Genomic DNA, 23,790 nt, shown 5'->3' with positions numbered 1-23,790 from the left:
ATTTTTTTAAATCGATCCCGCACTACTGTCACGGACCCTTTTTGTGTCTCCCTTTTTGCGATCGCATGTTTTTTTTGTGTGTTCAATAAACCCTTTTACGCAATGCCTATGTTACTCTGCTTTCTGTCGGAAGTAGGGCTGTCAAAATTATCGCGTTAACGGGCGGTAATTAATTTTTTTAAAATTAATCCCGTTAAAATATTTTACCCAAATAACGCAGATGCCCCGGTCAAACAGATTAAAATGACAGCAGAGTGGAATGTCCGCTTATTACTTGTTTTTTGGTGTTTGGCGCCCTCCGCTGGCGCTTGGGTCCAACTGATTTTATGGCTTTCAGCACCATGAGTGAGCATGGTGTAATTATTGACATCAACATGTCTGCGTGCTGCAGACAAGGTGTTAAAAGCTCGGCTTCCTTATTACCAACTACGCAAAATGCATCTTCGTTCCAGGTCCGGCAAAAATAGCGTCAGAGCCAATCCGTTCCCATTATATCCCATTGATCAACATATACCGACCGCGTCAGTGCTCCGGATTGACTGCGGACCATCTCCGGCGTGCCGGAGCCCGCTGGATGGTTTAGGACATTTTTATTTTTGCCGGAGACGCATCCGTCAAAATAGAGCCGGGCCTGGAGTCAACAGCCTAGTTGCTTATTCACGGTTTAACCAGCGAACATCGACGAAGAACGCTCCATCATGGAGGTGGAAAGTCACAAAGTGATTTACGATGCAGCAGATCATCATTATAAGGACAACATTAAAAAGGAGGCTGTATGGTGTCCTATTATGTGTGTTTTTCTGGCAATCAAATCAAACACACGACGTGCTGACAACTTTGTTTTTTTATTAAAACACGGCGCTAACACTTCCTCAACCTGTGGCTCTCGGCACTGTCGGCAGGCTGTGCCGCGTCACATGAACAAAACAACATCACCGTGACCGTTGCGTTCAGGGTGCCTCGGAAAACATCCAATCAGAATATTAAAAAATGGAACGCCATAGCAGAAGCTATGAGGGGAAAAGTTTTCATTTGCCTAAATGCTAAAGTTATTAACACTAGAACTACCAAGAGGGGATCAATTGATTCAAATCACTTTTGTAAGCAGAGAAGGATCATTTGACCCAAATTAGCATATCTTTTGTGAGCACTATGGTCCTCATTAGTCATTCCCATTAACACTCGCAAAACCACAGGGTTGGATTGCTCCAATCTTGAGTGTTTGCAGGGCAGGGGTGCAAATAGACCAAACTACTGACAGGATGTGACTAAGTGTTTACTTGTCCCTTCAACTCTTCCAGTTTTATCCTCTGAGTAAACCAAATGGAACATACTAGTCAGTATGTGTGTGTAAACTGTATGGAGACAGAAAAGTGCCATTGGATGGTTGTATGAGACAAAAAAAAACCTTTAGAGGTCATTTTCTACCCCCCCCCCCTTTCGAATAGGCTTGTCCAGTTGGACGAAACAGTTGTTGCTTGTCGGACAGTGGACCGCTCAGGCAGGCAATCGGGTGGACAACTTTTTTACATATTTCAAAAGCTGCAGTTTTCCTACAGTACAAGGGACGGTGTAATAAAAAATAAAAACATTTTTTATGTGGTGACATATGACACTTCGCCCTTTTACCGGGGCTAGGTGTTGGAGGTTGTTGCCGAAGCAATTTTTCCTTCTGCGCCTTTTTTGCACCCACATGATTGAGTCAATTCCTTTGCAAGACCCACCCGTCTCTCTTATACTCAAGATGCACACTTGAACACTGCAAAAACTCAAAATCCTATCAGGACTTACAGTTTAGACTAACTTAAAACTTAACTAGAACTTATAGCTTGACACAAGTGAAGATTCAATTGAAACACGTAGGAAAAACACCTAACTTTTAAGTCATGTGTATTATCAAGCGTAATGACAATTTTAGGTAAGAAATATTTATATATATATATTTTTTTTATAAGATCTAAAAGTTTTTGGAGTGAAAGCAGTGAATTAGTCTTTTTTAGTCACATTTGAGATGAAATTGTTGGCTGTTTTCAACAATGTATGTTGAAAATAAAGACATTGACTGAAAATGGTTCAATATTACATGAAATGTCTTGTTTTCTCATCTATATGTATATTTGCTCTTTACCTGAAAAAAGAATGTTTTATCCGATTACTCGATTAATCGATAGAATTTTCAGTCGATTACTTGATTACTAAAATATTCGATAGCTGCAGCCCTAATACTGTATTCTGTGTTATTGTTAATTGTTTTTGTTTTTTTTAAATGGGGGGGCACAATAATATGTAAAATTTGTTATCGCGACAGGCCTAGTACCAGCAGCATTTATCAAGGATTTAGTGTAGGTTTTCAGACTGTGGAACGAATTAATGGAATTATAATGTATTCTTATGGGGAATTTCTGCTCGACATGCGACCATTTCGACTTAAAAACAAGGTCCTGGAACATACTAACTTCATATGTAGAGGTACCACTATATTTTAGATTTGAATATCTTTAGGGACACCACTTTTAATACACAACAGGTATGCATTTTTAACATTTTCGCCAATGAAAAATATACGTTTTGAGCTTAACTATGAATGAGAAACACTGCCTTAAAAGGTGTGTACGTCACATCAAAGGATGAAGGCTTGACAGGCCTGCAAGCATTGTGTGGCATTATGAACAGCGGCTTAAACAAGTGGGGGAAGGGGAATCTACAGAGGTATAACCACCAGATCGAAGATGTGGCATCATTCCCCATGCATACATCAACGTTAAAACATTATGACGTGGAATTAAAAACGGTTATATTTTTATAAACTTGCAGGAAACGCCACTGTTGCGTTTTATATGCTAAAGATAGCAGGGAGATATAACACAAATGCGATTTGAGGATGACGACAATGCTTTCTGGAGTCAAATTAAGGACAATGACTACTAATCCGAAATGTTTTAATCGTCAATTAAGAGCAATATTCGCTAATAATTCGACGGTAGTCGCAGCACGACATGTCTGTTTTTAAGCCCCTGCAGCGCTAGGTTAGCAATGTGGGTCACTGCATATACTGTATATTGTCGTTTCGAATTCATATTAAACTGAGCTGTGTTGGTTTTTCTTTTAATTTAAAAGCTATTCAGTTTGTATGAAGTATTAAAATGAATGTCATTAAAACAAAAAAAGTTAACCATCTGAAATAGCCTGACCTTGCTCTCGGGTAGTTTAGCTGTCGTGCATCGAATGTTCATTAGAGTGTGCTATTTTAGAGAGACGAAGCTTTATTTACAAATGTGTTGAATGATAACCACGGGATTAAACAGTGAGTAGTTGTACAAAGAAATTACTATGAAAATTTGTTTCACATTTAAAGCACCAAGCCGCCGCTTCAACAAAACAACATGGTTTGTTCTATTTTTTTCAAATACAAAACCACATAAATTATCATTCGAAATACGCCAACCGACCCTAAAATAACAGTTTTCGAAATACGGTATTTTAGCCTTCGAGCTAACATGGCTAACTCAGATAGCTCCGAGCAAAATAAGTTGCTGTCTAGCTAGCTGCCTATTAAGTGGGGAAACTGAGACACATACATCGCTGTCGACTTCGATGTCATCGTTTTCGCTCATTCTTCGGTAAAGGGGGTGTGCGGAAAAAAAAACAAGCAGCTGTCAAAACAAAAGCAGCAGCGAGCGGAGGCAAAATAAAAAATCTTGCACGAAGCTCTGCTTACAGCAGAGACATGACGAGAAACGGTTTCTTCACACGTGATTCGCCTACACATGGACCAGAAAACACACAGTGCGCATGTGCGAACAATACGAGTGCTTTCTGGGTAATGAAGTATAGTCTTGGATACAACGCCGTGTCATTCTCTCATACTGAAACTTCATTACCCACAATCCATACGGAGGGAGGACGTGCCCACTGATGTCTCCCCCGTTATCTTCCCATAACAGCTTGCCAGCTGCATAGACAGCAGCTTTAAGTGGTTTATATATGATTAAATACTTCCTAAAATTGCTCACTATCAACATTTTGTCTTCAAGATACCTAACTTAAATTAGATAGGCACCAATAAAGGAAGGAATGTTGCCTGTTGAGCTGTGATAAACATTCATTTTTGGTAACAACAAGCCTCTTGGTAATCTTGACCCTGTGGTTTTACAAGACAGTTGGGGCAAATTGCGGTTTGTCTGACAGAATAACAAGGATCTTCTTTCATCACGTAACTCGTCTCTTCTCTATGATTATGAGGCCAGATGGTGGCCTAGCTCCCTCTGAGTTGCCCTCCCCCACTCCCCATCTATTATGGCTCCACAGGACCTTTAAATAGCAGCTTCAGCTCATTGCTTATCGTATATGCCAGCACAAGTGCATCAATTACTAGACATAACATATATCACAAAAACTAGGAACATTTGGTGTCAGGTACCTTCAACGTGGATGTATCTTCATAAAATAACACTACTATCATGTGGGAAAACTTTGTAGGTTTGGTCTCAGTTTTGGCAGGGACGATACAGTGTATCACAAAAGTGAGTATACACAGAGGCATCGCGTCCCATTAGGCAAACCAGGCAATTGCCTAGGGCCCCCAGCCAGCAGGGGCCCCAAGAGGGCCAACAGATTTAGCACATGCAGCTTTACTGCACTGTCACATTGACAAGTGCGACAGTGCCAGTGAAAGCCTTGTGTCTGAGTTCCATGATGGGGCCCCTTCACTCGCTCTACCCCCCCCCCCCCCACGTGACTCAGAGTGAGAGTGAGCAGCGGTTTGGCTTTTTTTTAATTGCGTATATCCAAAATGAAGAGAAGTTATCCTTCTGGAAGCGACAAAAGAAAAAAAAAAGCAGAAGAGGAGAAAAGTAAGCAAAACAGTGGTGAGTGTATTATACTACTGTAGTTTTATGTCCTAATGTAATAGAAGCCGGGCACTTTGAGTGTCCTAAAAAGCGCTCTATGAGATCGAGGCGTTATTATACTTTTATTAGATATGCTATTACTCCAAGTCCAACTGTCCCCCTTACTTGCACACGCTCGAAGGGCCCCATGTTGCTTGTTGCCTGGGGCCCCCGGAGACCCTTGCTAAGCCTCTGAGTACACCCCTCGCATTTCTGCAGATATTTAAGTACAGTGGAGCAAATAAGTATTAAGTCAACCACCAGTTGTGCAAGTTTTCCAACTTGAAAAGAGTAGAGAGGTCTGTAATTGTTAACATGGGTAAACCTCAACCATGAGAGACAGAATGTGAAAAAATAAATAAATAAAATCACATTGTTTGATTTTTAAAGAATTTATTTCCCAATTAGAGTGGGAAATAAATATTTGGTCACCTGCAAAACAAGCAAGACGTCCTATGGTATACTGGGCGTGGGTCTCAATAAGCTTCAGCATCTCCCGTCTGCCCTTTTCTTTTCGGGTTGAATTAATTGTAAACACATATAAACAGGGCCGGCCCAGCCTATGGACCAGACTATGCAGCTGCTTAGGGCCTCTGACCACTAGGGGGCCCCCAATCTGGTAATTGTTTAATTTATATTCTATTTTGTTTACCACAGTTTGCTTTATTTGACTTTTGTGAGTTTTGATACTTAATTTCAAGCTTAAAAAATAAAAGCTCTTCCTTAACTTTTTTTTCCCCCTCTTTTAGAAAAAAGTTTGGCGCTATCTACTGTAAGTACTGACAATCATTTGAGGTGAGAAGTTTGAAGTATGCAGTGCAACAAAATCTGATTAATATACAAAATATGGACGTATGGGTTGGATTGCATGTATGGGTTTCACAGTACACTGTGACGAAATGGTTGCTTGGCACGGCCAGACTGTTCTCCCTGTATTTTTCAAACACTGAGAGAAAGGTCTGGGAACCATCCCATTAACGGCCTCTCGAGCAGGTACAAAATCACTCGACAAATCAGATTCGTTTATTTGCGTGACGTGTTGTTCACGAGTAACGTCGCTCTTGCGCGCCGAAAGTCGTCTCCACAACAACACGGATGGCGAACGGGATAGCCGAGAATATGTTCCAATCCACGGTAAAATCAGTTTTAAATTACCAAAAACACATCGACACGAGTCATTGACAACAGTCTGTCTCGCGCTAGCCATGTTGAATCAACTAACGTCATGTCTGCCCGTCGCTGATTGGTCCACTCCGCTGTCTGTTTGCTATGGCTTGCTCCGCCCTGGAAATTGTATCCGCTGAATGGTGGCCAGACTCAATAGCTGGAACAGCGGTGAGTCTGGTGTACCAGGCAAACGAAATGGTGTGCCAAAAATATGGGCCCCTTGGCATTATTTTGCTTAGGGCCCCCAAATGGCCTGGGCCGGCCCTGCATATAAATGCTGTATGTGGTTGGATTTGTCATGCCTGTAGGGAAAATAAATAAAGAAAGAAGAAGATTTCTGGCTGTCAAAGAGGTCTAACTTCTTCTAACGAGGTCTAACGAGCTCTAACGAGGCTCCACTCGTTACCTGTATTAATGGCATCTGTTTTAACTCATTATCGGTATAAAAGACACCTGTCCACAATCTCAGTCAGTCACACTCCAAACTCAACTATGGCCAAGACCAAAGAGCTGTCGAAGGACACCTGAGACAAAATTGTAGACCTGCACCAGGCTGAGAAAGAATATTGAATTGCATCTGAAGAACACCATACCCACTGTGAAGCATGGGAGTGGACACATCATGCTTTGGGGCTGTTTTTCTGAAAAGGGACCAGGACGACTGATCGGTGTAAAGGAAAGAATAAAAGGGGCCATGTATCGAGAGATTTTGAGTGAAAATCTCCTTCCATCAGCAAGGGCATTGAAGATGAGACGTGGCTGGGTCTTTCAGCATGACTATGATCTCAAACACACAGCCAGGGCAACAAAGGAGTGGCTTCGTAAGAAGCATTTCAAGGTCCTGGAGTAGCTTAGCCAGTTTCTAGATCTCAACCCCATAGAAAATCTGTGGAGGGAGTTGAAAGTCCGTGTTGCCCAACGACAGCCCCAAAACATTACTGCTCTAGAGGAGATCTGCATGGAGGAATGGGGCAAAATACCAGCAACATTGTGTGAAAAGCTTGTGAAGAGTTACAGAAAACATTTGGCCTCAGTTATTGCCAACAAAGTGTACATAACAAAGGATGAACTTTTGGTATTGACCAAATACTTATTTTCCACCATGATTTGCAAATAAGTTCTTTAAAAATCAAACAATGTGATTTTCTGTTTTTTTCCACATTCTGTCTCTCATGGTTGAGGTTTACCTATGTTGACAATTACAGGCCTCTCTAATATTTTCAAGTGGGAGAACTTGCACAATTAGTGGTTGACTAAATGCTTATTTGCCCCACTGTAAATAACAATCAAAATTCATGTTCTGTTCTAATTATTTCTTCAGTTACTGTTCCAGTTGTTTCATTAATTGCTAGCTATGGTATTTGAAAACACTTTATTTGACAGTGGCGCCATTAAACTGTCATAAGACCATCATAATTATGTTGTGACACTGCCATTAATGAATGCTTACAACAGATGTCACTTTGTGTCATCTAGCATATTATTTTACTTTTGAGTGGATATAAAAGATCCGAGCTGGAATTAGTGACATAGTTTTCTGGATACCCATGATAGTGTCATGTCATAATTATTATCTTATTGCAGTCTTATGACGCTGTCGTAAAATAAAGTTACCTATTAAGCCAAATAAATCAACAAATAAGCCACATTGGGCTATAAGCCTCAGGATTCAAAATGAGGGAAAAAGTAGCAGCTTGTTGTCTGGAAATTACGGTAGTGATTTTTCTTTACAAAAGCAGCAACACTGTCGAAAATTCAATTCAAGGTCATAAATGAAGATGATTGTTCTTTGGTGTCTTCAACCATGTCAAACATGCTTGCATTGTTGCCGTATTATTGTTTTTTAATACTGTTGAGCTGCTGTTGTGCAGAGTGCCATTGGATATTCGTGTGCAATTTATTTTAGTGTTGTGAAAAGTTGGTGTTAAACCGAGTCCCGATTAGCCCTTTTAGTTTTCAAATGTGTTCGTGTGTCATTGTGTCATCCAGCAGCGGGGATTTGGATTTTAATACACAGGCACTTTAATGTCTAATACAAAAACTCCAACACACACTGTAGGGGAAATAGAATGCTGTCTTTTTAGTAGCCTAGTAGTAGTATGTGAGCTATCCAGCATGCGAGTGTACTACAATCATGGATTCCTTGTATGGAGAAAATGCGCTAGCATGACAAATTTGGAGCGAAACGGCTGGTTTTGGATGGGAAAAACTGAAAAAGATCCTCAGCACCCCCTGCTGTGAGTTACTTCTAGTACCCCTGTAGACCACAGTTGCACAACCATGTTCCCAACCATAAGAAACAAGGAAATGGTGGTCCCTTTAACTTGTGCCTAATCTCTACCATGCTAGTAGAGATTAGGCAACCACCAGAGCTCTTTAGTCCCTCATGTGAGTCGTAACTAATGTGTTTGTTTACCAAAGCATCCCATTCAAAAGACAAAAAGGATGTTTACTGCCAAGTCCTACAGTATACTGTATCCGCATAGTTGCGTCATATTAAATGGACTTCTGCTTGCACACCCAGAATGAATAGTACATGGCCTCTTTAGGGGTTCTGTTAAGTAATTACATTCTTTCTTTCCACACGTATCTACAAAACTTTTTCACTGTGTTCTCATTAAATGGAAATCAAATTGGAAGCCTCATGCAGTGTTCCCGAAGCAGTTCACTGAAATCAATTGGATGAAATTCTAAGTCAAAGGGACAAATCAAACCAGCTGTGCATGGTGTAACGTTTCGAAAAGAAGTTTGTGTTTCTCTGCAGTCTGCAGCAGCGCCACCATGTTGCCATGGAGCCACATGACATTGGAGGGAGGGTACGGGGTCTGGCACAAAAGAAGAGCGAACCAGGGAAAGTGTGCAGGGATGCAAACAGGAAAGTTTGACGCTTGGATTAGTTGGAAGGTAAGAACACGGTTTTATTCTTTAGCATGAGGACAATTTTGATTTATTAATGTCATTTTATTTTAAAAGCAGAAATAATCCAGAAAAAGTTCATTCTTTTGTAATGTTCCACAGCTCATTTATCCAATTGTACATTGCTACAATCCTAAGCAAATTAAAACTGCAAACTGTTGTGCTTTGGGTTAAATCTGTCTATTTTAGTGGTAAGAAGTGTGAACAATCAGTCACGCTAAAAGATATAACAAACTTCACTAAACAGGAACATGACTCAGTGATAACTGATCCTTTGTGAATCATCATTGACTGCCTGTACCATAATAATTCCAATTACAGTGAGGAAAATAAGCATTTGAACACCCTGCGATTTTGCAAGTTCGCCCACTTAGAAATATGAGCGTGTTTGAAATTTTCATGGTAGGTGCTTGTCCATTGTGAAAGATCATCTAAAAAAATCCAGAAATCACAGTGTATGATTTTTCTAAGAATTTATTTGTACTATACTGCTGAAATAAGTATTTCAACACCTGTCTATTAGCTAGAATTTTTAACGTCAAAAACCTGTTAGTCGCCTTTAAAAAATCCAACTCTACTCCACTTATTATGCTAAATAAGTGGAGTGGAGGTGGACTATTTGAGTCTGACTTCTTGACCTGTTTGAGGCAGTTAGCTACATATAAACACCTGTCCACCCCATTCAATCAGGAAGACTCCAAATACTAACATGGTCAAGACCAAAGAGCTGTCCAAAGACAACAGAGACAGAATTGGAGACCTCTACCAGGCTGGAAAGGGTTACGGGGCAATTGCCAAGCAGCTTGGTGATCCACCGTTGAAGCAATTATTTGAAAACGAAAGAAGCTGATCATGACTGTCAATCTCCCTCAGACTGGGGCTCCATGCAAGATCTACCTCGTAGGGTCTCATTGATCCTAAGAATAATGATGAATCAGCCAAGAACTAAAAATGAGGATCTGGTCAATGACCTGAATCATTTCCAAGGTTACTGTTGGTACTACACTAAGACGTCATGGTTTAAAATCATGCATGTTAGAGAAGGTTCCCCTGCTTAAACCAACACGTGTCCAGGCCAGTTTTAAGTTTGCCAGTGACCATTTGGATGATCCAGAGGAGTCATGGGATAAATTCATGTGGTCATATAAGATCAAAATGGAACTTATTGGTCTTAATTCCATTCATAGTGTTTGGAGGAAGAAGAATGATGAGTGCCATCCCAAGAACACCATCCCTACTGTGAAGCATTGGGGTGGTAGTATGCTTGGGTTCTGCATATGTGACTAGACGATTGCACTGTATTAAGGAGAGGATGACCAGGGCCATGTATTGTGAGATTTTGGGGAATAATCTTCTTCCCTTAGTTAGAGCATTGAAAATGGGTCTTCCAACATGACAATGGCCCGAAGCAGTTACCCAGAATAACCAATGAGTGGCTTCGCAAAAAGTATATCGAGGTTCTGGAGGGGCCTAGCCAGTCTCCAGACCTAAACCCAATAGAAAATCTCTGGAGGAAGCTCAAACTCAGTGTTTCTAAGCGATAGCCCAGAAAACTAATTGATATAGAGAAGATCTGTGTGGAGCAGTGGTGCAAAATCCCCACTGCAGTCAGTGCAAACCTGGTGAAAAGTTACAGGAAACGTTTCAATTCAATTTTTTTTTCAATTCAATTTTAATTGAAATTTTAATTTTTCAAGTTTAACCTTTGTTATTGTAATCAAAGGCTACTGTAACAAATATTAACATGGATTTTTTTCAGGTGCTCAAATACTTATTTGCAGCAGTATAATACAAAAAAATTTTTTAAATCATACACTGTGATTTCTGGATTTTTTTTTTAGATTGTCTCTCACAGTGGACAAGCACCTACCTTGAAAATTTCAAACCCGCCCATCATTTCTATGTGGGAGAACTTGCAAAATCGCAGGGTGTTCAAATACTTAATTCCCTCACTGTATGTACCATGTGATTGGCCGGAGACTAATCTATGATGGATCTCTGGCCCACAGTTAGCTAGAATAACTGAACTCAACCACAACCGTAATGAAGCAAAGGTATAGTTGGAGTTCAAATTAAATGCAATGAAAAATGAAGAAGCTCTAAAGCGGAACCTTGCGGAACACCTGGAGTGAATGAACTAAGTTTTTTGGATTGATTAAAAGTGCATATTTGAATTTGTTGGTCTTTATAGAATGTAAAACCAATGCAAAACTCCATTTTGTGTCAGGTGAAGCCCACACAGTATAAGCAAGATACATATGAGCTCCACAATGAACGTCACAAACATGAAAAATGGAGTGAACGTGTCTTCCAACGGGAGCATGAGCATGCTAACCATACCCCAACCCCTTAACAACGCCATCAACATCTTCACCATTATCATCCTCTTCATCACCATGATATCCCTCGGCTGCACTATGGAGATTTCCAAAATCAAGAACCATCTGCTCAGGCCAAAGGGAGTGGCCATCGCCATGGTGACCCAGTTCGGCATCATGCCGCTGACTGCCTTTGCGCTTGCCAAATCACTGCAGATGGATTCTGTTAAGGCCGTGACCGTGCTCATATGTGGCTGCTGTCCTGGAGGAAACCTATCAAACATCTTCACCTTGGCCCTAAAAGGGGATATGAACCTCAGGTATGTAAGTCACAAGACACCTTCCGAGTAGCAACCGTGACTTTACATAGTTGGTGAGTTCATAACCTGTTTGTGTTCTGTTGACAAGAGTACAAAGCATCGAGCCTTCTTTTTTTAACATTAATTTTTATTACCTGTCCTGTTCAACTGCTCAGACATGAAGAATAGGAATCTGAGTGTCCTTATGGTCGGAACAGTTTAATGTATAACAATGGGAGTTTGATATACTCCCACTGTGGATGTTCATTATCTTTTACTCATTAGGAGTAATCAGCAATTAAGAAGGAGTTATGGGGGGACAGAAAGAAAGGAAGCAGACAGAAGAGGAGAAGAACAAACAACAACAAGAAATTATTACACCATTATTACACACCTAAGCTATCTATGAACATAGTGGTGCTATCGCTAGCTAATAACAGGTAGTCCCCCCAGGTTACGACGTACTCGACTTAGGTGATTTTGACTTTACGGCGCCGGAGTTTCGTCCACCATTTTGTCTCCAGTCATTTCTTTCTTCTTTTTTTTTTAAATAAACTGTATAACAGCATAAACAGTAACTTATTGTACAGTGCCTTGCAAAAGTATTCGGCCCCCTTGAACCTTGCAACCTTTCGCCACATTTCAGGCTTCAAACATAACGATATAAAATTTTAATTTTTTGTCAAGAATCATCAACAAGTGGGACACAATCGTGAAGTGGAAAAAAATTTATTGGATAATTTAAACTTTTTTAACAAATAAAAAACTGAAAAGCGGGGCGTGCAATATTATTCGGCCCCCTTGCGTTAATACTTTGTAGCGCCACCTTTTGTCCTGTTGGAAGATAAATCTCCGTCCCAGTCTCAGGTCTTGTGCAGATACCAACAGGTTTTCTTCCAGAATGTTCCTGTATTTGGCTGCATCCATCTTCCCGTCAATTTTAACCATCTTCCCTGACCCTGCTGAAGAAAAGCAGGCCCAAACCATGATGCTGCCACCACCATGTTTGACAGTGGGGATGGTGTGTTCAGGGTGATGAGCTGTGTTGCTTTTACGCCAAACATATCGTTTTGCATTGTGGCCAAAAAGTTCAATTTTGGTTTCATCTGACCAGAGCTCCTTCTTCCACATGTTTGGTGTGTCTCCCAGGTGGCTTGTGGCAAACTTTAAACGAGACTTTTTATGGATATCTTTGAGAAATGGCTTTCTTCTTGCCACTCTTCCATAAAGGCCAGATTTGTGCAGTGTACAACTGATTGTTGTCCTATGGACAGACTCTCCCACCTCAGCTGTAGATCTCTGCAGTTCATCCAGAGTGATCATGGGCCTCTTGGCTGCATCTCTGATCAGTTTTCTCCTTGTTTGAGAAGAAAGTTTGGAAGGACGGCCGGGTCTTGGTAGATTTGCAGTGGTCTGATGCCCCTTCCATTTCAATATGATAGCTTGCACAGTGCTCCTTGAGATGTTTAAAGCTTGGGAAATCTTTTCTGTATCCAAATCCGGCTTTAAACATCTCCACAACAGTATCTCGGACCTTCCTGGTGTGTTCCTTGGTTTTCATAATGCTCTCTGCACTTTAAACAGAACCCTGAGACTATCACAGAGCAGGTGCATTTATACGGAGACTTGATTACACACAGGTGGATTCTATTTATCATCATCGGTCATTTAGGACAACATTGGATCATTCAGAGATCCTCACTGAACTTCTGGAGTGAGTTTGCTGCACTGAAAGTAAAGGGGCCGAATAATATTGCACGCCCCACTTTTCAGTTTTTTATTTGTTAAAAAAGTTTAAATTATCCAATAAATGTTGTTCCACTTCACGATTGTGTCCCACTTGTTGATTCTTGACAAAAAAAATTAAATTTCATATCTTTATGTTTGAAGCCTGAAATGTGGCGAAAGGTTGCAAGATTCAAGGGGGCCGAATACTTTTACAAGGCACTGTACATCACAGTATTTTTTTTTTTTTTACTTTACTTGATTAATATGACTTGTTCAGTCCTCACTAAACATGAAGTCGTTCAGCGTTACAGACATCAAACAAGGCAATTGTGCTTTTTGAAGCTTTTTACTTCCTTCACATTTCACAATTTGGAACGATTTAACACACATATGTACACCCATGTTTAAAACGACATGCATTTTAACAATAAAACACTTGACACAAAACAATTGGTGTTCAATTGTCCATCTAGTCTGATCAATATGTAAATTTAGTAGATTAAATTAGCCTAATTTTCCTAACAAAAGTCTGTTAGCTTAAATGCTACGAATGCTAATGTATTGACAATTCTCATAGCAAATTGTTCACACCCAACTCCACAAACTGCAGCAGTAAACGTAATTGACAAGGATGCACTAAAGGACCCAAATGCTCGACAGTTCAATCCAAACAAAGATTTATTTTCCAGTTCATAAAGTTCAAAAAGGGGAGTTAACAAAAATTCACAGCAACGGCTGGACATTAATCAACAAAAATTCACAGCAACAGCTGGACCTCATTCAACTGAGTATAGTTCACTAGAAACAAAAAAGGCATTGGTTCAAAAACATGAATCGTTCTCAAAAAGGGGGCTTACACAAGGACGTGGCATAGGACGTGGTAGGATAGCAGACAAACCGACACTGGGCAAGGTTAGAAGCAGGCTATTTATACAGAGGGTCACAGGTGGACGCAATCCGCCGATTGGCAAGGGCAGGAAGTAAAGTTAACTGTAGGAGGCACGCCACTACCAAAATAAAAGAAACTGACATGAATCAACATAAAACATTAACAAGACTTCCGAGACGTGACAGTAATGACAAATGTATACACAAACATATATTAGCTGAAACAACTTACAGCCTTACGTGGGCCAAACCAGAGCGCAGCGATCCTTTACCCATGTCATACAAGTCTGCTCCTCAGTCATAAGGGGCGACAGTCCAGCCAGACCCAACGCTGCCACCAGAGGGCAGTGTATCGTCTATCATTAAACAAAATACAACACTTTTGGGGTTTTTGTTTCATTGTTACAGTTACATTGGGGGTACTTAAAGTGTTAATTCAGACTTACGCGGAAAGTCTGTTTACGTCGCCAGCATAGGAACGGAACTGGTTCGTAACCCGGCAACTACCTGTATATTACCGTTGGACACCTAACCGAAGAGAAAGAGGAGTGAAGGTAAATCAAGTGATTAAGCGAGCCAGTGAGCCTGCCTTCATCTGCTTACTTAAAGAATATTAAACTTTATTATTAAACAAATCTTGCAAGAATAAATTTTAATCAAATGTTCATTTTCCATATTTTTCGGACTATCAGCCGCTACTTTCCCCCCTCATTTTGAATCCTGCGCCAATAGTCCAGTGTGGCTTATTTATTGATTTATTTGGGTTTATAGGTAACACTTTATTTGACAGCGGCGTCTTAAGACCGTCATAATTATGGTGCTTATGAGTGACTGATGTTATTGGGTCTCATCTGGCAAATTAAGCCACTAACTCCATTGATGTCCAGCTTGGATATTTTACATACATTCAAAAGTGAGATAATTTGCCGCAGGACACAAAATGACATCTGTCATAAGCATTCATTAATGCTCATGGCAGTGTCATGTCATAATAATGATGGTCTTATGACAGTCTTATGGTGCCACGGTCAAATTGAGTGTTACTAAATACCATATCTAGCAATTAATGAAACAGTAACTAAAGAATTAGCACAGACCATTGAATTTTGATTGTTATTTACATCTGTAACGCTGCGATGCAAGCTAAGAGGCATGTTGGATGACAACTGTGTTGACAGCAGGTGGCAGCAGAGATTGACTGTCTCCCCCAAGGGAGCAGTGATGGCCAAATGAAGCAATGAAGCTTTGCTGCCAATTGGTTCAAAGCTTCATGGTGGTTCATTTGGTCTTGTGACAGTCTTATGGCGTCACTGTCAAATAAAGTGTTACCAAATACCATAACTAGCCATTAATGGCACAACTGAAACAGTAACCAAAGAATTAGCACAGAACATTGAATTTTGATTGTTATTTACATTTGTAACGCTGCAACGCAAGCTAAGAGGCATGTTGGATGACAACAGTGTTGACAGCAGGTGGCAGCAGTGGTTGACTGTCTCCCCCAAGGGAGCAGTGATGGCCAAATGAAGCAATGAAGCTTTGCAGCCAATTGGTTCAAAGCTTCGTGGTGGTTCATTTGGTCTTGTGACAGTCTTATGGCGTCACTGTCAAAAAAAGTGTTACCAAATCCCATAACTAGCCATTAATGACACAACTGGAACAGTAACTGTTGAAATAATTAGGACAGAACATAAATTTTCAGTTTTTTTTTTTTTTTTTACATCTGTAGCGCTACAGTGCATGCTAGGAGGCATGTTGAACAACAACAGTGTTGACAGCAGGTGGCAGCAGACGTTGACTGTCTCCCCTAAGGGAGCAGTGATGTCCAAATGAAGCTTTTTGAAGCAATAAGGCTTCGCAGCCAATTGGTTCAAAGCTTCATGGTTGTTCATTTGGTCTCATGACAGTCTTATGGTGCTGCTGTCAAATAAAGTGTCACCAAATACCATAATTAGCAATTAATGAAACAAGTGGAACAGTAAGTGAAGAAATAACTAGCACAGAACATGATTTTTTTTTTTTTTTTTTTTACATCTGTAGCCCTGCAGTGCATGCTAGGAGGCATGTTGGACGACAACAGTGTTGACAGCAGGTGGCAGCAGAGGTTGACTGTCTCCTTCAAGGGAGCAGTGATGGCCAAATGAAGCTTTTTGAAGCAATGAAGCTTTGCAGTCAATTGGTTCAAAGCTTCATGGTGGTTCATTTGGTCTTATGACAGTTTTATGATGCCGCTGTCAAATAAAGTGTTAGTGGTTAATATCTTTTGGTGTAAATATCCATAATACAGTGAGGACAGCTGCGGTTTATATTCCGGTGCGGCTTATCTATGAACAAATGCCGTTTTCGTGTCAAATTTGGCCCCAGATCTATATCTACACATAGCAATAATTCAACTGTATAATCAAAAAATGACCTTTTCGTTTAAATGATGGTTCTCTTCTTCATTTTACACCCTTGTAGTATTGTGATGACCACGTGCTCCTGCGTTGCGGCACTGGGTTTGATGCCCCTACTGCTTTTGATCTACTGCCAAGGCTTCACCGGCCTGGAGAACGCAGTGCCCTACGTGGGCATCCTCAGCGCTCTCGCCTTCACTCTGGTCCCCTGCGGCATGGGCATTGTGCTTAATCACTACAAACCAAATTATACACCGATGGTCCTAAAAGTAAGATCATTTATGACCTTCCTACAACTCTGGCTGTTTTTGCGATCAACATCTAATCCATTTTGACTGCCAAACCTTCCAGTAAATGAGTTAACATTTTGTTTTGGACAATAAGTTATCTGTCCAGCTACCTGGAGCAACAGGAAGTTCTCAAAGAATAAATCATCGGCACATGTTTTTAGATAATTAATGCCATGTTTGTGAACAGCTTTTTCCTCCTACCTTGCCTTTGGTCGAGTGTTGCAGTTACATTTGCTCTATGATGACCATTTTTGTTCTCGTTTCCATTTTTCCTAGCATATGACAGTTTAAATTGTTTTTCGGTGCCCATTTTTAGAAGCACTGTCACAAATTGCGCTCCATCTTGTCTACAGTCTGGCCTGAGTATCCTGATCATCTCCAGCATCATTGTGTTCTCCTTGTCTGGCGTGGCGGTCAAAGACATGGTATGGATGATCTTGACTGCTGATGTTATTGCCGTGGCGGCTCTGATGCCCCTCATTGGCTTTATACTGGGATACGTCATGTCTGCCGTATGCAGACTCAGCCCAAAGTAAGTTAAAGACTTGTGGATTTCAATTTAGCTGTAATTTACCAGATTAGCTACTTGTAGGCAGAGGCGGGACTAGCGGACAGGCAAGATGGGAAGTTGCTTGTGGCCCCGGCCAATAAAGGGGCCCCCAAAGGCCAACATGAATCGGCCATTTGTAATGACAACAGAGCAGCCAATCGCCCTTTTTGGGCTCCTCCCTATCTATGGAGGTAGATTTGTGTCTTTATTATTCAATCCAAAAAAAAGGTGCTTCAATCAAATAAAAAGTTGCTTCAATCAAAATATATGTTTTCAATCGAAGAAAAAGTCACCTCATTAAAAAAAATGTGTTTGAATGCAAAAATAAATTTGAAACTCAAAAAAAAAAAAATATTTGAAAACTATTTTTCTTTGATTAATTTTTTTTTTAAGTCAAAATTTTTTTTGATTGAAACAACATTTTTGATTGAAGTCATGTAATTTTGCGTCTGGACCACATTTTGGCTAGGACATTTGTGTCTTTATTATTCAATCAAAAAATAAGTTGCTTCAAACAAAAAAAATTTTTTTTTTTCAAAAGAAAAATCACTTCAATCAAAAATTTTTTTAAAAATTCAATCGTAGAAAAAAAGGCTTGAATGTGAAAAAATATTTGAGACTCAGAAATTCACATTTGAACACTTTATTTTTCATTCAAACTGTTTTCTTTGATTGAAGCAATCCTTTTTGTGTTTGAGCCATATTAGGGGTAGGACATTTGTGTCTAAATCATTCAATCGCAATAAAAGTTGCTTTAATCAAAAAACTATTTTTAATCAAAGAAAAAAATCATTTGCAAAAATATTTTTTTGAAAATATTTTTTTAAATTTGAAATATATGTTTTTTTTAATTGAAGTGTCACTTATTTTGAAAAGCAAAAAGTTTTAAACTCTTTTTTTATTTATTTATTTATTTTTTTAAAGTGGAAAAAGTTTTGAAGGCACTTTTTTTTGAAGTGGAAAAAGTTTTGAAGGCACTTTTTTTCGATTGAATCATTTTGACACAAAGATTCAACTTCAACGCTAGTTCCGGTGTGTTTGAGTGACAGGTGACTACGCCAATGGCATAAAAGTATGAAGCAAGAATAATGGCCACCAGGGCTCCATCCAGCCATCGGACTCTGCTGGAGTCCAAGCTGAATATAGGGCACCACTACGGGTAGGCTTGCCACCCGTCCCTTGAAATACGGAATCGTTCTGTAATTTGGAATTAAAAGTTGCGTTCCGTATCGAACCAATACGGAACGCAGTTTATTCCGTATTTCACAATTATCCCATGGGTCGACCCCGCGCGACCCGCGGATCCTGCGTGGCGGGCGGCGGTGCGCCCAGCCCATGCACATCTGTCGCACACAAACACATACCTGCGCTCATGAGTGACCACTGAGCCAACAACAATAATGAACAAAAAGGGCAGGAGATATTAAAGACAGCAAGCTAGTTATCTGCGTGCCCGCTGCTGTCTGCCCAGCACTGCGCGCCACTTCCGTGTTCGTTGCCTAGTTACCTCGCTCGCTCTGCTCAATGCACCGCCCCGCGCGTTTTCAAAACAAAGACGTCTCCAAAAGCAGACGCTCAGGAGTCAGGACACCCCACCTCATCCTCAAAAGAGGAAACGTCTCCAAAAAATGGGGTGGCTCGATAGAGTCACTGATGATGATTATAAAGCGAACTGCAAGGCAGGCAGGAAAGTTTTTGCAGTGTCTCACGGAGGTGTAAAACAGCATGCTGCAGCGGACCTCCACAAACGGAATATAAGATCCCAGAAGAGCCTTCGTCACAATTCTTTGTAACTGAAACATCCCCTGAGCTTGATTTGGTATGTTATTATGCTCTTGTATATGGATAACATACAGGCTATATTTATATTTACCTTGATACATCTTGCATTGATAGGAGCATAGCTAGGCTATTTCAGTTGCTACTATGGTTGATTATTTTCAGGAATATTGATTTTTTTTTTTTTTAAACATGCATTTATTATCAATCAATATAGAATGGATTTATGTACCCATAAAGAACATCTTATTTTGTTATGCTAACTAATGCTCGTAATTTGGAATTATTCCTAATAGATTAACAGCAAATAAACACTGAATAAATAGTCCTACTGCGAATATACACTATCTATTGATTGATTAATTGTGATACCAAAATTAAAGCAATAATTTGACATCATCGCATGCCTACCTTCTAAATTACTGCAGCTGAGGTGACACAGGCATACCACACAGTGAAACGTGGCCAGAGCTACAATAGTGTTGACTGTGGACACAGGCTCAATCAGAAGATTTTTATGTGATTCCAAAATGGTGAAGAAAATGACTTTGGGGAGAACAAAGCAAGAGGCACTGTTGAAACAAGTCCTGGGTTCAAAGGCAGTGGCTGATGTGCTCAAGATCTTAACGTCACCCATCCCATTGTCCATACAGGCCGGTGCCTCGAATAAATTGAGCAGGAAGATGTTTCCCCTTGCTGTCCAGTACTTCAGTCCAGAGTCTGGGGTCACCAACAAAATGCTGGACTTCATAGAGAATGCAGACCAGTCAGCTGCTGGAATTGTAGCGCTCCTGCAACATTCCCTTAAGAAATTTGGCTTTCAAGGCAAGGAAACTGACATGCCCACATAGTGCACAATACAATTTTCGCATCTAAAAATACATACATTTCTATGCATTTTAGGAGTTTTGGGGATGCCCCTATTTTTCGCCCGTAAGGCTTTGGGCGCAACGGGGGCGTCCCTTATTTCTATTTCTGAAAGGTGGCAACCCTAGCTACGGGGGTGTGACATCGGCATTTCACTGGAGTACCGTCGCGGCACACTGGTCGGACCCCGATATCACCCCCCCAGGCGCGGAGGCCGGCTGTCGAGTGGACGGCCCGCGAATGACACGACACCCATTCAAAGCTGAAGCAGGTGTCTTTTATACCGATAACGAGATAAAACAGGTGCCATTAATACAGGTAATGAGTGGAGCCTCGTTAGACCTCATTAGAAGAAGTTAGACCTCTTTGACAGCCAGAAATCTAGCTTGTTTGTAGGTGACCAAATACTTATTTTCCACTCTAATTTGGAAATAAATTCTTTAAAAATCAAACAATGTGATTTTCTGTTTTTTTCCACATTCTGTCTCTCATGGTTGAGGTTTACCCATGTTGATAATTACAGGCCTCTCTAATCTTTTCAAGTAGGAGAACTTGCACAATTGGTGGTTGACTAAATACTTATGTGTCCCACTGTATATACTGTATCCAGATGCAGCAGGACGGTCTCTGTGGAAACAGGGTGTCAGAACATCCAGCTGTGTGTGACCATCTTGAAGGTGGCCTTTCCCCCAGAGGTCATCGGGCCAATGTTCCTCTTCCCTCTGCTGTACTACACATTCCAGTGTGCTGAGGCTCTTCTCCTGACCGTGTGCTTCAGATGTTATCAAATGGCCAAGTCTCCAGCTGAGGGTAAATGTCACAGCTGCGTGTTTTTGTGGTGGTTGAAGATGACCACGTTCATTTATTATCACAATTTTATCTGACAGAAACGACAATATACACGAACGTCAACGTAAAACATGAGGAAGTGAAACCACCTCAATGTCTGAGAAGCTCGGAGGAAAATAAGCCAACATGATTACTTCATGGACTTCACTTTGGATGACACTGAAGTAAATACTTTCCAGATTCACCTGTCTTTAGTTGTATTCCAAAATAGAATATTCCTTTTCTCACACTTCTATATTAGGAATACTTTTCAGTATAATGCAATACAATATTAAGTCAGAACAAGCTACAGATGGTTAAAATAAGAGCACCTTTCTGTTAGCATTACTCAAAATTGAGCATGGTCTTATCGGTAGAATCCTTTTTGTATTAGCTGTATTAGCCAATTGTTGTGGTTTATACTTGTACAGTTTTTTTTTTTAAATAAAAAGAAAATGGAAGAATAACCCAACTAATATATTGTTTCTTTAGAAGCAGCAAGACATGAAATGAGGTAAATGCAATTGGAACATTAATATTTAATCAAACATGATTGTGACAAAATGCTACATTGTTATTTAAATTAAAACTTTACATACATTAAATTACAATATTTACAAAGCAACAAGTCATGTACAGCGGTATGAAAAATGAATTTCTCACATTTCTGCATAAAATCACCATCAAATGTGATCTTTGTCAAAATCACACAGATGAAAATACAGTGTCTGCCTTAACTAAAACCACCCAAACATTTATAGGTTTTCATATTTTAATGAGGATAGCAAGCAAACAATGACAGAAAGGGGAAAAATAAGTAAGTGAACCCTCTGCCTAAGGAGTCTTAAAGAGCAATTGAAACCAATTTTTTACCAAACATTTTACGTCAGATGTGTGCCCAATCACTGGTGAGTGGTTTAAAGCTGCCCTGCCCACTATAAAAAAACACACCCGGTGAGAAATGTATTGATGAGAAGCATTGAGCTGTCTGAAAACCTGCGCTCAAGGTTCGTTGATTTGTATAAAGGTGGGAAAGGATACAAAACCATCGCTTAAAGTCTGGATGTTCATCAATTGACAGAGTTGTCTACAAATGGAGAGAGTTTGGCACTGTTGCTTCTCTCCCAATGAGTGGCCGTCCACCAGAGATGACGCCAAGAGTTCAGCGCAGAATACTCAGAAAGGTAAAAAACAACCCTAGAGTGTCTGCCAAAGACTTACAGAAATCACTGGCACAGTCCAATATCTCCGTGCACATATCAACTATATGTAAAACTATGGCCAAGGATGGTTTTCATGGGAGGACTCCACAGAGGTACCACTGCTGTCTAAAAAAAACATTGTTGCTTGTTTAATGTTCGCAAAAAGGCATTTGGACTCTCCACAGATGTTTTGTCAAAATATTTTGTGAACTGATGAAACCAAAGTTGAATTATTTGGGAGTAACACACAACGTCATTTGTGGAAGAAAAATAGAACAGCTCACTAACATCGACACTTCACCCCCACTGTTAAGCATGGTGGAGGGAGCATCATGATTCTGGGCTGTTTAGCTACCTCAGGGCCTGGACAACTTGCAATCATTAATGGAAGAATGAATTCAAAAGTTTATCAGGATGTTGTGCAGGAAAATCTGAAGTCGTCTGTCAGACAGTTGAAGCTAAAAAGAGGATGGATGCTGTAACATGACATTGATCCAAAACACGGAAGTAAATCAATTTCAGAATGGTTTCAGTAGAACAAAATACGTGTTCTGGAGTGGCAAGTCCAGACTTCAACCCTATTGAGATGCTGTGGCATGACCTAATGACAGCGATTCATGCCAGACATCTGACTGAACTACAGCAGTTTTGTATCGAAGAATGGGCCAAGATTAGTCCTGATTGATGCGCTAATCTGATCTGCAGCTACAGGAAGCATCTGGTTGAAGTTATTGCTGCCAAGGGGGGGGGGGCACAAAGTATAAAATGTGATGGTTCACCTTATTTTTCTTCCTTCTGCCATTGTTTGCATTCTATCCTCATTAAAACATGACACTATTTTTTCATCTGTGTGATTTTGACAAAGATTAGATCACATTTGATGGTAAATTTATGCAGAAGTGTGAGAAATTCCAAAAGGTCCAGATATTTTCATACCAGTGTAGGTTGAACACGCAAACCAATTATAACACTCATATCACACCATTATTATGGTCATTTTTGTCCAGATCACTTATGACACTAGACAGTAAAAGTGACAATAAAAAAGTGCTGTTTGAAATGATTCCAAGAAGTGTCAATATAACCATGACTGGTCAACAGCACAATAAATTAAACAAACATTGAAGCATTAATATATTAAGTGTATCATATTTTCTGCTATGACAAACATACAAATAAATTATATGACGAAGCAACATTCAGTTTGCAAAGTCCTTCTTGTACATATTGGATACGTGTGCATAGAAGTGGGAAGATAAGGCCATCGGGGACAAAGGTGTGAACAAGTTTAAGAGAGCAAAGTGAGGTCAAGTGATAGACAAGCAGCCATGTAATCAATAATAACACAGGAAAGGTGATTCGTGAGGCATACATTATTATTTTCATTCAGAATCAATTGCTGACGTGAGCTTATGCCACAAGCCGTGACGGTGTCGTGTACTTCAAAGCAGCAGTAGACAAAACAGAGCGAGAGGGGACATTAGACAGACATTAGGTATACATTAGACTGTGAGGGGGATTCCTTTGGAAAATGCAGTTAATATGTACATGTACAGGAACTCCCTTGTGTTCTGCTTTGGGATGGTCAGAGAGACACATGGCTTAGTTTGTGTAAGTGTGTTCACTGTCGTGTAGTCATTTGTGTGTTCAGGCTTGCTTCAGCAAAGGCATAT

At 40.2% G+C, this 23,790-nt stretch overlaps 3 protein-coding genes across 5 annotated transcripts in view; 1 reads left to right on the top strand and 2 right to left on the bottom strand.

Moving 5' to 3' along the window:
- LOC130930980 (protein max-like) overlaps window positions 1-3,773 on the bottom strand; it is a 26,718-nt gene extending 22,945 nt beyond the window's left edge. Inside the window, exon 1 of one of the 2 annotated variants that reach the window (XM_057859376.1) lies at window positions 3,579-3,773. In XM_057859376.1, the coding sequence (XP_057715359.1) occupies window positions 3,579-3,614 (36 nt within the window). In that variant the 5' untranslated portion in view covers window positions 3,615-3,773. The remainder of the gene's footprint in view (window positions 1-3,578) is intronic. The other variant, XM_057859375.1, reaches the window with a different exon arrangement.
- Window positions 1-21,698, top strand: part of LOC130930979 (hepatic sodium/bile acid cotransporter-like) — a 24,659-nt gene extending 2,961 nt beyond the window's left edge. The window contains exons 2-7 of the mRNA XM_057859373.1: window positions 8,821-8,960; window positions 11,200-11,610; window positions 16,666-16,870; window positions 17,245-17,423; window positions 20,698-20,897; window positions 20,975-21,698. Of these exons, the coding sequence (XP_057715356.1) occupies window positions 11,231-11,610; window positions 16,666-16,870; window positions 17,245-17,423; window positions 20,698-20,897; window positions 20,975-21,066 (1,056 nt within the window). The 5' untranslated portion in view covers window positions 8,821-8,960; window positions 11,200-11,230 and the 3' untranslated portion in view covers window positions 21,067-21,698. The remainder of the gene's footprint in view (window positions 1-8,820; window positions 8,961-11,199; window positions 11,611-16,665; window positions 16,871-17,244; window positions 17,424-20,697; window positions 20,898-20,974) is intronic.
- LOC130930978 (sushi domain-containing protein 6-like) overlaps window positions 21,417-23,790 on the bottom strand; it is a 28,156-nt gene continuing 25,782 nt past the window's right edge. For both annotated transcript variants that reach the window (XM_057859371.1, XM_057859372.1), the window contains one exon: window positions 21,417-23,790. In XM_057859371.1, coding sequence (XP_057715354.1) covers window positions 23,765-23,790 — 26 coding nt within the window. In that variant the 3' untranslated portion in view covers window positions 21,417-23,764.

The sequence above is a fragment of the Corythoichthys intestinalis genome, chromosome 15 (genome assembly GCF_030265065.1).
Source record: "Corythoichthys intestinalis isolate RoL2023-P3 chromosome 15, ASM3026506v1, whole genome shotgun sequence".
Lineage (NCBI taxonomy): Eukaryota > Metazoa > Chordata > Actinopteri > Syngnathiformes > Syngnathidae > Corythoichthys > Corythoichthys intestinalis.
Note: the sequence above shows the minus strand (reverse complement) of the source record. Positions and strands in the feature narration are given on the sequence as shown.